At 42.0% G+C, this 15,594-nt stretch overlaps 1 protein-coding gene across 7 annotated transcripts in view; it reads left to right on the plus strand.

Moving 5' to 3' along the window:
* FRMPD4 (FERM and PDZ domain containing 4) overlaps positions 1–15,594 on the plus strand; it is an 863,942-nt gene that overhangs the window by 260,914 nt on the left and 587,434 nt on the right. Inside the window, exon 1 of one of the 7 annotated variants that reach the window (XM_050777257.1) lies at positions 6,404–7,451. The exons of 1 other annotated variant lie outside the window; for it this stretch is intronic. In XM_050777257.1, coding sequence (XP_050633214.1) covers positions 7,420–7,451 — 32 coding nt within the window. In that variant the 5' untranslated portion in view covers positions 6,404–7,419. 5 more of the 7 variants (XM_050777250.1, XM_050777256.1, XM_050777249.1 and 2 more) reach the window with 5 other exon arrangements.

The raw sequence follows: 15,594 nt of genomic DNA on the forward strand, positions 1-15,594 counted from the left end.
CTTCCTTAAAGTTCACCCTCATAATAGTCTTCAGGACTAGAGCAATTTATCCATCAAGCAGAAGTGCTGTTATTCAACGTGATTTGATTAGTTTTTGTCTAGTCGGGGGGCCAAGGTGAAGGAACATTATGTCAGAAAGACAGCATAAAAGTGATTCTGGATCTGAGAGGTTTAAAATGAGTTTGAAATATTAAAATATGTCTCAGACAAATATAAGGCTTTGTAGGTTTTTTGAATGTTGCATAAGAATTCAAAATATTGTTACAGGGTATGTCACATTAAGAATTCATAGTCTGAAAATTATACACTGGCAGAATCTTTTAAATGACCTCCTCCTCATGCCTTTCCATACCTCATCAGACAAGAGGAGATTCAGTGGGAAAGCCGTAATTATAATCCTACATTGGCAGACTTTTTGCCTGAGCAAAACGGGTGAGAGAGGGTGGGGATAAAGAAAGAAAGGAAGTTAAGTGACCTAATAAGGCCCAGGGGAAGGCCCATATAGCAAACGTGGTTCTTAACCTTGAATAAAGGTCAGCTTCTGAGGGGCTGAGCTAATCATTGTGTATTTTATAGATATACAGTTGACTGGTAAAAGTTTCTGATATTGAATTTGTTCCTGTAGAACCTAGTCTTCTTGATTACAGAATTACCAATGTAGATGGAATCTCAAAATATTATACATCTCTTGGCCCTTAGGAAGATTCACCTGTGTATGTGCATTGCATCAGAAGGGGAAGGAAATGAGAACAGGACATTTCCTGTTCTTTCTTATGCTCCATATGGCATTTTAAATTTTTGAATCTCCTTTAGGACAATCAAATATGAGAGGAAAAAAAAAAACTGAATTATATTGGTAGAATTTGAGACATTTTTATTCCACAAGTCTATATTCAAAATTTCCCCTCATGATACTAGATGAATCCCCAGGAAACAATGCTTCTTGTAATAATCCTCATATTTAGTAAGAATTATTGTCATCACTTAGCTTTTCTGGTCTCACTTTTTGTCATCTCTGAAATGGGATGATAATAACTTTTTTCTCTAACTTACAGGGTTATTTCAAGGTATAAAGGAACAAAAACATTTAGAAAATGCAAAACTTACAAATGTACAATAATGATTCATCTCTTTATTGAATACTGATGAAAACAATAATATTTAAAACCAACTTCTCTGGCTTTCCAACTCCTAGTCCCTCTCCCAGACTATAGAATATTAAGACATGCACACAAGGTGAAAGGTAACAAAGGAAGGGACAATAGGGGAAGCAGGGAGAGCAGCTAGTAGGCCATTGCAATTATCCAGGAAAGAGACAATGGAGGCTTGGATGTAAGTGGTTGTGGTGGAGTTGGGAGGATATATAAATAATGTGGATCTATTTTGGAGGTAAATCTGAATGATTTGATAATCGGTTTTAGGTGAGATTTAGGAGGAAAAAAAAGTTAAAAGTGGCCCCTGGATTTTGAAGCTAAGCAACTAAAAGGATGAAATTGGCATTACCAGAGATGGAAAAGACTGTAGGCAGGAGTCTTCTCTATGAGAATTAGTTTTAGGCTATGTTAACTTCAAGGTGCCTGTTAAACACTAGATGGAGATGTTGAGTGGGTGGTCTGGAGTTGATGAATCTAGGCCAGAGATAGAAATGTGGAATTTGTCAGCATATAGATAACATTAAGCATCATAAAACTCAATGTTGTCACCTAGGAAGTAAGCATAGATACTCAAAGAGAAGAAACTGTAGCCAAACCCTGGGACATCCCAATGTTTCAAGGTTGGCAAGTTGAGATACAGTGACAGAAGAGTAACAAAAAAGATATTGAGAAGAAGCAAACAGCAAGGAAGTAAGAAAACCAGGAGAGTGTGGAGTCCCCAAAGACATGTGAAAAAAATGTTTCAAGGAAGAGGGAATGGTCAGCTGTGTTGATAAGGACTGAGCAATGGCTGTTGTATTCAGCTACGTGGAGTCCCTAGTTACAATGACAAGAACAGTTTTAATGTAGGGTGATTGTAAGGGTAAAAAGAAAAGCATCATGTTTGAATGCACATAGGAATGGTCCAACAGTTTGATAAAAACAAACAAACCAAAAAAAACACTGATACAGAAAAAAGACACAGTAAGTGCTAGATTAAGGGCCTTGAGCAGGCAAGAGAGAGGAGAATCACAGGAGGGTCAGCTTTCAGAGCACTGGAGTTCATTAAAAGGAACAGGAAGAGCCGGGCGCAGTGGCTCATGCCTGTAATCCCAGCACTTTGGGAGGCCGAGGCGGGCAGATCACGAGGTCAGGAGATCGAGACCATCCTGGCTAACACAGTGAAACCCCCATCTCTACTCAAAACACAAAACATTAGCCAGGCGTGGTGGCGGGTGCCTGTAATCCCAGCTCCTTGGGAGGCTGAGGCAGGAGAATGGTGTGAACCCGGGAGGCAGAGCTTGCAGTGAGCCGAGATGGTGCCACTGTACTCCAGCCTGGGCGAGAGTGTGAGACTCCGTCTCAAAAAAAAAAAAAAAAAAAAAAGGAACAGGAGGAAAGGCAGAATACTTTAGCCAGATGGAGGTAAAACCCTTCTGGTTTCTAAAAATTATTTTATTTTATTTTATTTTATTTGGTTTTATTTTTTAGAGATGAGATCTCACTATGTTACCCAGGTTGGTCTCAAACTCCTGGTAACAAGCAATTTTCCCACGTCAGCCTTCCAAAGTGCTGGGATTTCAGGCCTGAGCCACTGCACCCAGCCAAACCCTTCTGGTTTTTGTATGTTCTATATCTAGGGAAGGGAAGCAGGGCACTTCTTTTCTTCTCTTTATTTTTTTCATATAGGGTCTCACTCTGTTCCCCAGGCTGGAGTGCAGTAGCATAATCAGAGCTCAATGCAGCCTCAACGTCCTGGGCTCAAGTGATCCTCCCACCTCAGCCTCCCAAACTGCTGGGATTACAGGCATGAGCCACCATGCCTGACCAAACCAGGGTATTTCATAAATAATTTTTTTTTTTTTTTTGAGACGGAGTCTTGCTCTGTTGCCCAGGCTGGAGTGCAGTGGCCGGATCTCAGCTCACTGCAAGCTCCGCCTCCCGGGTTCACGCCATTCTCCTGCCTCAGCCTCCCGAGTAGCTGGGACTACAGGCGCCCGCCACCTCGCCCGGCTAGATTTTTGTAGTTTTTAGTAGAGACGGGGTTTCACCGTGTTAGCCAGGATGGTCTTGATCTCCTGACCTCGTGATCCGCCCGTCTCAGCCTCCCGAAGTGCTGGGATTACAGGCTTGAGCCACCGCGCCCGGCCGTATTTCGTAAATAATAAAAATAAATGAGTTTTTCCCTTATTCCTCTCTTTCCCCACCTCTTACATCTAACCCATCAACTGTTCCTGTTCAAAACATATCTTAAGCCTGGCTACTTTTCACCACCTCCTTGTCATGTCCTCTCTGAGCTGCTGCCAGCTCTTGTCTGGATTCTTGCAACAGGCTCCTAAATCAGTAATTTCCCTGCCCTCACACTCACTTCCTCAAGAGCGGTCATTCAAAACGTAAGTCAGATTTGGCCACTTCCATGCTAAAAATCCTCACATGGCCTCCCATCTCATTATACCAGCCAGACAGCTGACACTGGCCTACTGTGCCCCATGTGATCTCACCTTTCTTGCCCCTGCAAATTCACTCACTCTCACTTCATTTAATGCATTACTCTTCAGTCACACTGGCTGCCTTCTGATTCTTCAAACATACAATCATTGTTCCTGCCTCAAGGACTACATCCTTGTTTTATCCTTGCCGTTCCTTTTGCATGGAATACTCTCCCATATGAATTTTGTGTGGCAGCCTCTATAGCCTCCATGAGATTCTTCATATCTGTTTAAATGTTACCTCCTTATAGAAGTCTTCCTGAACCACTGAATAACAAATAGCCACCTAGCCACTCCCTTTCTATCAGAAGAATTTTAATTCTCTGCACATTGCTATCTGCTATTTTCTTGTTGACTGCAATTTCTGATTTTGTTGTTTATCATCTACCTCCTCTTTATAAGTTCTATGAGAGCAGAAACTTGCCTCGTTGCCTAGTCTACTTCCCAGTGCCTACAATGGTGCCTGGTACATGGGAGACACTCCATAAATATTTGCTGATTGAATGAATACCTTGCTGTTATTTATTTACTTCTGTTTTCAGGACTGAGACCAGATGGTCGAGATGCTACAGTCCAGCTGAGAAATGCTTGGGGCTCTCTCTACTGTAATTTGCAGCAAAAGAACCCTCAGCTGCCAACCTATATGGAACATCTGGCCCAATAGCAGATTCCTAACACCAGCTTTAGATAAGGCCTTAACAATGATGAAGAAGTTCCTCACACTTCCCCCTGATAATCCCCTGGGGCATAAAAGATATTACAGCTTAGGGCTTTAGTAACTGCCCAGGCAACAAAGTGTTTGATTTTTAGGCAAAAGCGCCCACCTCTAATTAATCCAAGTAAATGTTGGGCCTCCTAAATAGTCATTTTATAGGCTGAAACTTTTCCTACCAGTACTGCCAAGGCTGCAGACAGCTGTGGAAATCCTTCTAGAGCTAACATTCATGTGCCTCAACTCATATGTAGCCAACTGTAAACTGGTGCCAACTTCAAGTGCTCATTTTGTGTAAGGTAAAGATGTATTATTTCCATTTTACAGCTGAGGAAACTGAGTCTCAGAGAAGTTATAGGACTTGCTCTGGATCTGGTGAGCCTGAATCTTTTGTTCATGAGTACTTTCAACAGTGTTTGAAAGTGTCTGGTTTTCAGAAATGACCAAAGGTCACTTGAACCTAAGTGAAGCAAATTAAGTAGATTAAGTTTCCAACTAGTAAACCCCTACAAGATCTAGAAGGGGCCTTAGAGATTATCCAGGTTAATATGAAAACTTCAGAAAACCACATATGTACTCAGGATCCCACTTTTTTGGCTTTTATTTGTTTTAGGCAGATCTAGTTCATGCTAGGCAAACCTATCCTAACCTCTGCAGCACACACCTGGCACAGAGAGGGGACAGAGCTGAGAGACCAACTACTCCAATCTCCGTCCTTCTGCCAAGATGGCTTAAAGATATAAACACTCTGTGTTAGCATGTTTCAAGGGAGCAGCTTTTTCCATTGCTATATTAATGAGAAACAAAGGAGGAGGGGTGGAATCTCTTTGTTTTAGAAAACAATATCAATCCATTAGAAAACATACTAGATAATTACTATATGAGAGATGTGTAAAGACCTGGAGAAGTCAGTCATTTCCCTTGGTAGCTATTATGCTGTGGAGAGATGGCATCTGCACCATTCATGACTGTAGTGTACAAATTGGCACAGGGAGAAGGCCAACAGCAAGCTGTTCCAGGTAGACCAGATGTCTCGAAGGGAGGCTGTCTCTCTAGAAGTAAACACAATGTCTATTTCCTGTCACTTTCACTGTTGAATAATTAGCTATTTGGTATCTGGAATAATTATTGATAAATAGGGTAATCCTTTTAAAAAGAGCATCCCAACTGTTCTGTTCTCAGAAGGAAGAACTTTTTCAAAACACATTCTCCAAAGGCACTGTTTTTATCTCCTTTTCCCAATCAAGAGCTGGTTTTGTGCTGCCAGATGTTGACTCGGAGATGAGGGAACGTGTCAGTGGCCACTCTCTTGGGGGAAAGGTAGAAAAGGTGAAGGGGGGAAATAACTGGAGAATCTAAGAAGGCCTTTGTTGCCATCATTAACAGTCAGTCCAAAGGAGGTTGAAGGATGCTGGGGAAGTAGATGGGTGGGGAGAGAGACAGACGTAAGCCATGAAGTCATACAGAGATCAGTACTCACTGGGGATGCTTGGCCAGCTTTGGTTGGGCTGTGAATCCAATGGGCATATGATTTGTTCATTCGACAAATATTTCTTAAGTTCCTTCTACATCTGGGGAAGTGGTCTAGGCATTTGGGATCCATCAGTGAAAAACAAAAACAAAACAAAAATCCCAGCCCTTGTGGAGCTCCAGTGGGAGATTCAGACCAAAAACAAAAAAAAAAACAAAAAAAAAAAAAAAAAAAGGAAAGAAATCCTAAAGATAAAAATAAATTATATAGTGTGCTAGTGGGTGATAAGTGCTATGGAAACAAGAAAAAAGAATAAAACAGTTAATAGGCACTTGGAGTCCAGGATGTGAGAGCCTTTTGCAATTTTAAATAGGCTTTTTAGAGGGGGATTTTTGGAAGTGGTATTGGTGCATAGATTTGACAGGGTGGAGAAGTCAGCCATGCAGATATTCCTGGAAAGAGCATTACAGGCTGAGGGAACAACCATTGCAAAGATCCTAAAGTGGGAAGATTACCTGTAGAGTTTGAAGAACAGCAAGGAGGCCAAAATTTCTGGAGCCCAGTGAGTGTATGTGTGTGTGTGAGGGAGGGGGGCCTCGGGGTGGGGGATGAGGAGGGACGGGGGAAAAAGGGGAGAGGGAAGTGGGCAGTAATAGTTGAGGTAAGAAAGATCAAAGGATAAGGGATGTAGGGTCTTGTTGGTCCTAGCAGGAGTGCAACTTCAGCTTGACGAGAATGCAGAGCTTTTGCATAGTTTACATCAGACAAGTAACATTATGTGATCTACGTTAAAAAACACACAGACACACACACACATTTTTGTCTGGTATGTTGAGAATAGATTATGGCATAAAAATAAAAGATTTCTCTTCTAAACGTATTGCCTTACTTATATGACAGGGTTGCTATGAGACTCTAATGCAAAAAAAAAATGCTTTAAAAATTATAAAGCATAGTGCAGATCCAAACTATAATTATTTTACAAACAACAGAGTTCAAAAGCCAAGGTCCCTCCCACCTCTTCTGATCCTTGAGTAGTAACTGCGTTCATGCAATTAAACTAGCCTATTTAAAAGAAGCTGCAGGAAAATTGATAAGTATGTATTCAAAAAAATATAATTTTATGCCTGAGTTTTAAGTCAGATTTTGCAGATTGCTATTTATTTGATGTTCAGTTTTTGAAATAAATGCTTAAAAAAAAACGCGTTAGTACTAGGCTTGAATACTGAAGACTTTAAATATAACAACAGACCAGGAGAGGAGCAGAAGTGTGGGAACTTTAAACCCATTTCTTACTTAATCCCCTCGGAGAGCTAGACTGGAACACTGGCTGGATCTTCCAACATTTCTGGGGGTGCTCTCTGTTCTTTGCAGTGGCCCTGCCGCCAGGTGAACGCTGCTGGTGGGAGAGCACACACTTAGTGCGGCCAGCTGACCTTCACAGTCTGGGGGGAAATTTTAAAGGATTGTGGACAAGAGGCCTTGAGACTCCAAGAGGAAGAAGAAAAAGGGGCCCAATGAAGCCTGAGCTTCCCAGGAGGTAGAACTGAGTTAATGAACAGGGCTGATTATCCAAGGTAATCATGTAAAAGAGAAGGCTAGGAGGAGTTCTAGATGGCTGCAACTTGGAGTTTACTCTGCCTAAGGTGAGTGTTTATGTTTCTGTGTTTTTGCTTCTCAGGCAAGGTTTTGTTAGGTTTTGTTTTGTTTTTTTTCTTCCTTGTTCCCTTCTCCCACCGCTCAGTTTGCAAAAGCAGCTCGCTCTGCGTGCCAGACCCCATTCTAATCCTTCTCTTCCCTTAGATTCCGAGCCCGGTTAGAATTAGCCTCTGCATCACGGGCTCCTGGGACCTTCTGCTCTATGCTCCTGGAGGAGGGAGCAGCTGTGTTCATCCCCCTACCCGCAAATGCCTCCGGTTCTTATTTGGCCGACACTCCCGCGGTGCTGCTGTCCAAAGACACACCTTCCCAGCCAGCCCAGTGGTCACGTCTCGCCCCAGCGGTTCGGGAGAAGCAGTGGGAACTCTGCGCTCCCCCAATCGAGCCCGCTGCGCCGGGCATCTCCCTTCCCTTCCCCTTGACAAACGACCCAGCCTCTATCATCCCTGCTCCTTCCGATCGCTAGTTTTGTTTACGGAGCAAACCGAGGCTTTGGGCAACCTGCGGTTGCAAGGTTCTCCTTCGGCTTGGGGAGGGAGGGGTAGCGTTCACAGTTCTCCAGTGTGCCATAGACTGTTAGACCAGATCCTTCAGATCTGGAGGCACACGCAGTGGGTGACAGGAGAGTGCCCCCTCCCCCTGGGCTGGTGGGGGTGGGGAGAGGAGCAGGGACTCGGCTTGGAGAAGGAGGCAGGGAGGCAGCTGCAGTGCTGCGAGGGGTGCGTGCGCGTGTGCCCAGCTCGCCTGCTGTCTCCCGTCTCCCGGCTCCGTCTGCGCTCCTTGGTGCGCGGGGCACGGGGGTCCGAGGGCCGGGAAGCCAGAGCAGCGCCTCTCGCCCGGGCCTCGCTTTCTCTAGACGCCCGGCAGTACCCGGGGCCAGAGCGCACGGGGCGGGGCGCGAGACCCGGGCCGCGCTCCCAGCCCCCGCCTCTTGCGCCCTGCCTGGCTCCCTCTCCATTGAGTTTTCCTGCCGCGGGTGCTCATCAATGGTCCTGCTCGGGGATGCACACGCAGCTCGCGGCCGGAGGGTGGTAGCAGCCGCCGCCTCCAGGTGCAGGTTCTCTCCGGCCCCCGCCGCCACCCGCTGTCGCCGCGACTGGAGCCCTGGGCGCACTGAGGTCTTGGCCATGGGGCTGCGGAGGCTGCTGTTGTTGCTGGCGTGAGAAGGGGCGACGGAGTTGTCGCGCTCGGGGGTCCCCAGCTGCCTGCATGGATGTCTTCAGCTTTGTGAAGATTGCAAAGCTTTCGAGGTAGGGGCTGCGCGGGTTCCGTTTGCACCTAGGGCCGCTGCCGCGGGCAACTTGGTGCCTTATTTTTCGGGAGGCTGGGTAGAGGCAAAAGCCGGAAAGCGCGACGGGGCTTAAGACTGAAACGAAGTGGCCGGGGGCTGACACATTCAACTTATTTCTCACTGGCTGCTGAGGCTTGTGTAGCCACGGGTGTAGACCACACACAGAGAGGTACATACATGCCCTCACCAACACACCGATATTCACAACCATTTGTTTTCCCTAAGGAAAAGCCCCACTGGTGCTTGGGGTCCCATGTATCATTCAGGGCTAAGAGAAGGTGGTTGTAATTGCTACTGCTAGGGAAACCCAGAAGTGCTTGGAGCTTAGGTGCCTGCCTTCCAAGCTGCAGAGACCAAAAGTGCCGCCTTCCCCCCGCTCCTAAATTACACCTCCACACCTCCACAGAGTTAGCGCCTAGGTTGACCAGGTGCTCCCAATGGTAACCTAAATGATGAGATCATGGAGATAGAAGAGAAAGACTTTCAGCCTTTTTCTTTGTGTGTGTGTGTGACTATATTCTTAAGCCTCGAAAGATTTAGAAATTTTCTTCTAAGTGGCCATGTTGTTAAAACAGTAGCTAAAACTAAATCATCGATTCGGATATTTTTGCGTAGTACTGATAAAGGAGGAACATTTCCACGCTTGGGCCGCCTAGGTGTTGCCTGGCCAGAGCACTCCTCGAGGTCTTCTGCCTGCTTATGCTTCCAAAGTGTTCATTTGAGCCACAGAGTAAGGTCTGTGCTTCTTGCTATGTGACATTAACTGGGAAGAGCCCGATAGGAGCAGTCTTAGAAAACCATGCCCAACCTTCTCTGCCCCTGGAGCTCTTTATAGCAGCTACCACCAGGACGTAGGAGGTAGACAGTTGGGTTTTTCCAGGATGTAGCTTAAAAACTTACTTGCAATATGGAGAGAACAATCCCAGGTTTTCCTTCAGTCCTGAGTGTCAGAGTGAGATGTGTTGATTGCATCAGGCAGGGATGAGCAGCTTCCAATCGTCCGAGGTAGAAACGTATGTTGACTTTGCTTTGTTAAATTACATTTAGACCACTTCAGAAAGGTTATGTTTGGATGTTGCCATTCTCTCTGACATCTACAGTCTTTGTTCTGCCTGCCCATCTCCACCTTCCCTTTCTACTAATATGGGCCGGTCTTCATGCCACTAGCAGATTTCCCCAGGGAGAAAGGCCCAGTGCAACTTACTCTAAGTAGACTGGAGATACACCGTTGATAGGTCTTAGAGCAGCTCAGGAAGAGGTGTTGTCCTACAGATCGGAAGACTGATGTGTTAAGCAGTGGATGATTGTGGTGTGGCAAGTTATTTGCTTTCAAGCTGATCTCATAGAGGGCCATTGCTTCACACCACTATTCTATTAACTTCCTGCATGCTTCTGCCTAGGGCTAGTTTCTAAACAGCTGTCAAATAATGAACCATGGTTGGGAAGCAGCTGTGGGCAAGTTTAGAGACTGAGTGGAACCCTCTGTGTGATGGACAGAGCTACTGCTAAAGGGAAAGGGAAGTTCAACCAATAGTATAGTTCAAAGTAACCAGGATACTTTTTGGTGGCCTCAGATGCTAAAAACAGTTTAACAAAACATCTAGAGCCTTGGTTTAGTCCTTAAACTTAGGAACTTCGGAGAGCACAGTGTCATGTGTCAGTGAAAAGATGTTTCATATTCTTTTTACTAAATTCTAGGATGCCTACATGATATTCACAAATCTGAGTTTTTGCAAAACTCAAGCAAGGTTGTGGGGAGAGTGGTATCTTATTTAAAAGAGAGTTTAAAATTTGGTAAATGAATGTGAGTTTCACTTTCTATCCTTAATGTGATCCAGTAGAGTGTTTATTCTAAAGACAGAAGGTGCAGATGTTCTGAGCTGATGTGCCGATTAAGAAATCGTCCATCCATATAATTCTTCTTTTTCCTTAGTGTGAGCTCAAGGATGGTCCCCAAGCTGAGATAGAAATACCTTTAGAGGGTCATCAGCACGTAAAAACACATGTTTGCAGTTGCTTGTTTCTGCCTTGGGAGGAAGAAAGTCTTGTATGCGTTTTAAACACTGTTACAGAAATCAAGTTCTTTTTTCAAAGGTGAAGTATAAAAGTGCTTATACTGCAGGATTTTCCTGATTTCAGAATGGATAATCTTCCTAAAGGATTTAGCTTTGATCAGCATGGTTACTTGAGTGCTTAAAATTCTCTTGGTTTAGAGGCAAACACATGTAGTTACCCTGGGTCCTGGCCTTGCCTTTGGTTCCTACAAACTCGAGTTTCTAAATGTTAATTCAGAAGGCATATCTTGGAAGTGATATTTGCTTAGTGTCCTATCTGTGAGTACAGACAGTGTAATTACAGAGAATTCCAAGAGAATATTAATCGACACTGGAATAAATAAATTGCATATTTTGACTTTTTAGAGTGTCTACATTTAACTATTTGTTTCCAGACTCTATGCCCTTTTAATCGTGGGAAAAATCAGAATTCACATTGCCCCTCAATAACCCATTACCATTAAAACAAATTGCTGCCAAGTGTTAGAATTCCTGGCAAGTAGTTGGGACCCTTTACATCATCAGTAAGAGTTATGACCCTTGATTGCATCCTTCGTGGGTGGCACAGTGTGTCATGGTTCTATCTGAAGATGGTTTTTTCCGTTCTTCTAATTTTCTGGTTCTTAAACTGCTTGATAGTTTACATGCAGTTTTACTTCACTGTTTCCTTGGTAACAGTTCTATATCATTTTCCATCCTTGTAGATGAGAGCATTACAGATGATTGCTTTATAAACCAGTAATAGTATAAAAACAGGCATATATTTTTATTGTTACTGCTCTTTGCATTGACTATTTTATTTGTAAAGCAGATGCACTCTTTCAAATGTTTATAGAAGAATGCAGCCCAGTAGAAAAACATATGATTATGCCCCTTTTGCCTGAGGGAGATGATTTGAGATCCAAAACTCATAGGGATGTTATTAAATTGAGTGATATGTTCATAGATAGAGTCCCTGATTTGACTTCTTTTCTTTAAGCAAAATGGTAGACTTGATGATAATGATTGAGTCCCCACTGTTGATATGATGATTTCTTACAGTAGTAGGTAAATTTGGGGGATGCTTTATTTTGCATTTTCTTGTAGTTGCATGGGTTATTTTGTGGTATATAGCAGTGACTAATATCTGTCATAGTAAAGAATACTAATTTTCTTACAAGTATCTTATATTTGAGGAAACATATAAAATACATATGTATAGTTTCCTTAGATTTTTATGTCAAATCCATTTAGATACTACTAAACTTCTGTCTTTTACCTTTATCTTATTCAGAATTAAATATTTTCCAGGGAAAAGGGGAAGTTAAAGAAGTAGTGCAAAAGGTCAGGGTTTTCCCGTATCTGCTATTTTTACTGAGTAATTGTATTAATATTGCTGATAATAGTGAGCTCTGGAGGCTAGCAATGAAAAACCCCCAAAGACTCTGGATTTGAATTTTATTAAAAATGCTACTTGCTCATCTTCTGAGTCCTTTCTAAGTTCTGCTGATTTTTGTGGCTGTCAGGAGGTGAAATGATGAACAGTTTCGTAACAGAACTAGATTCCTGTTTTAGGAATATTTAACTCTAGTTTCCCAAGGGTTGCTAGTTTGAAGCTGTGAAAGTCTAGTCGCTCACAGTTCTGGGAAGAAGGCGTCTAGGTCAGGCTTTGTTCCATTCCAAGCATCTCTCTCTCTCTCTCTCTCTCTCTCTCATTGTCTGGGGCAAGCAAGTTTTACCTTCTTGCTATCAGAACTTGGTACAGACTGACAGCTGCAGTGAAACTTACTTGTACTTTAAATGCATGACCTGGAAAGTCTCACTTTCTGCTTATGGTCCTTCCAGCTGTTCATTCTCTCCCTTTACATACACATACACTGTTCAACTTTAGTCTTTTTTATTTCATTTGAGGTTAACCATGGAAGTTTAGCTGTAAGAGAATGTACATTATTGGTGAACTAGAAATGTATCTTTAAGGAATGAACTTGAAACCACTGGTTTCACACTTGGCTCAGTAAGAAAACTCAAGACCGTTTAAAACCTTTGTTGAAGCATACCATCCTGAAATCTACCACCATTACCATCAAATGATCTTGAATCTTGAAAGCTAATCATAGCAGGAAAAGAACATCATGAATAGGCTAAAACAGGGGTTGGCACATTGTGGCCTATGAGCCAAATCTGGCTTGCTGACTGTTATGGCATAGCCTGTGAGCAAAATATAGTTTCTTTATTTTCAAATGGTTCAAAAATATCAAAAAAAGAATAATATGAAATTAAAATTTCAGTGTCCATAAATAAAGTTTTATTGGAACACGTGTCCATTCATGTAGGTATTATCTATGGCTGCATTTGCCTGACAACAGCAAAGTTGAATAGATGCCACAGAGACCTTATGGCCCACAAAGCCTAAAATGTTTACTCTCTGGCTCTTTACAGAAAAAGTTAACTGACCCCTGCCTGGGTTAAACAATGCCTTTTCCTGTTTTCTCTTCTTTATCGTTATCAGCACACATGTGGGCACACGCATGTCAAATTGAGTATATTATAATAAATACTCGAATTCACTAATGCACATTACCAATTAATATAGACCTTATCTTTATTGAAACTTCTGATCTCAAATTACTTCTTGAACTATTGGAAACTGACCGTTAGAAGTGGACATAATTGTTCTACTAATTTGTTGCACTTGGAAAAAGTATGCATGCTTATTCTTTGGTCACTAAGTTGACATGATATTTTTGGGGAGCTGGAGAGTTGCTTGTTAGGGTGATGTTTGCCTTCGATAAACATCCAGTTCAAAATGGATGGAAAAAGAATGGGTGATACTACTTGTATAGCCTCAACCAATGTGTGCTGATGAACTGATAATCAAGTCAACGGGAGAATGCCTAGTATTTCCTTACAGTACACTTGAGCCATCTGGTCCTAATGGCTAATGACCTTCACTAATCTGTTTCCAAATGGAAATAAAACTAGATAAGTGGATTTAGTTGTAGTCAGAGGAATGGAGGTAGGCTGTATCAATTTGGAGTTGAGTTTAATCTAACTTTCCTATAATTTGACTGAGAGCATTGTAATGAAAAACCATAGACTACCTCTAGTTCTTTACAGCAAAAGCATATATCAAAAGTATGCTGCCTTGCTTCTGAGTAATTTAGGTCATTATGTACTTAAGCTCTGAAAATTATCTTGAAGAAATCTAAGCCTTAGTTTTAGATAACAAAGTTAACATTCCCAATTTTTTTTTTCCTGGCAAAGAGATGAGAAGGGTTTTCTGCCAGAACTGTTCTTTCAGAAGTATATTTTCAAGTATGGTTTACAGAATTTGGCATAAGATAAATAGTCTATACTAAATAATTAGTGAGCGAAGTCATATACAATTCATTCAACATTGGTTGCAAACAAATTGTCATATTTGTTTAGCTGAACAATTACTGTGTCAGTACTTCTTTATTGAATATAAAGGAATACAATGCACATGTTAAAAGTAAATAGCCTGCTCTTGGACTTGGTCTCAGAGAATAAACTTTTATTTCTGTTTTTACATTTGAAATTATATATATATGTGTATATATATATGTGTGTGTGTATATATATATATATGATTGATGGTTAAAAAGTCATCAACAGATGACTCTAAGGAGTCTCTGTTTTACTGCTTTAAGCTCAACAAGCAAAGTTATGATGATACTGAAATGGGTTTTTACAGATGTCAGTAAGTTTTTATTTTAGAAAGCCTTTTTTGAATGCTAGGAAAACACAATCATTTCTGTGAAAGAAATGTTTCCAAAGTTTGAAAATGAAAAGTAATTTCCCTGCAATTACAATTTACTATAGGGTTTTAATTTTTATTTTGGTAATTTTTTATAGGCTTCACAAGTTTTACGAGATTTGCTTAATTGAAAATAATGCATGATTACCTGACAAAAATTAGGTTCAAAGAAAGCAGTAGGCAAAAGTTCATAAAATTAATGGTAAAATTTTCCCAGTGAATGTAGGAATTAGTGTATTTTTCTATTGAACTGGCACAGCTATTTATCTGGTCAGAGACCGGTGTGGGGGAGAACACACGCCATCTGGCTAATTCAACATTGGATCACATACTGACTGTGGTGATTTTACAATGATTCCTGTAACTGGAGTCCTGGATATTTGTCTCTTCTGAAATTCATGATCCAAGTTACCAGTCTTTTCCCTAGTACAGGAGCGGTTAGCAGTCTCAGCTATACAGTGGTGGAGTCTGGAATTAGTTTTGGTGTAAATCCCAGACATGCCCAACTGAACTGTGGCTCAGGGTAATGTCCTACTTCATGGCCTAGGGCCTGGGCTGGCAAACTATAACCTATCTGATGTGTTTACTTATTTTAGAAAGCTTTATGACCATTTTTATAAATAAAGTTTTATTTAAACAAAGCCATGCCCTTTTGTTTGTATACTATGGCTGCTCTTGAGAGAGTTGGATAGCTGTGACAGAAACCACATGGCTTGCAAAGCCTAAAATATTTATTCTCTGCCCTTTACATGGGTATTTTACTGTTCTTCTTTGATCTCTCTGCCCAGTACTCAAATTTCCCTTTGGGGCAGTCTGGGTGTCAGCCTTCTTTGCTAGCCGGGGGAAGGATAGATATGGTTGGAAGTTTACCCTGAACACAGTCACACTTGCCAGCCCCACTCTGGGGTACTTAAACTGTCAGCACTTACAATACCATTTGTAGGTTAACTTAGAAGCTTTGTAACGTGCAAATTGGATCCTCCCTGTCCCTTCCGTCTATATACTTTTGAGGACAAAATCCATATTCT

This window comes from Macaca thibetana, chromosome X (assembly GCF_024542745.1).
Source record: "Macaca thibetana thibetana isolate TM-01 chromosome X, ASM2454274v1, whole genome shotgun sequence".
Taxonomy (NCBI): domain Eukaryota; kingdom Metazoa; phylum Chordata; class Mammalia; order Primates; family Cercopithecidae; genus Macaca; species Macaca thibetana.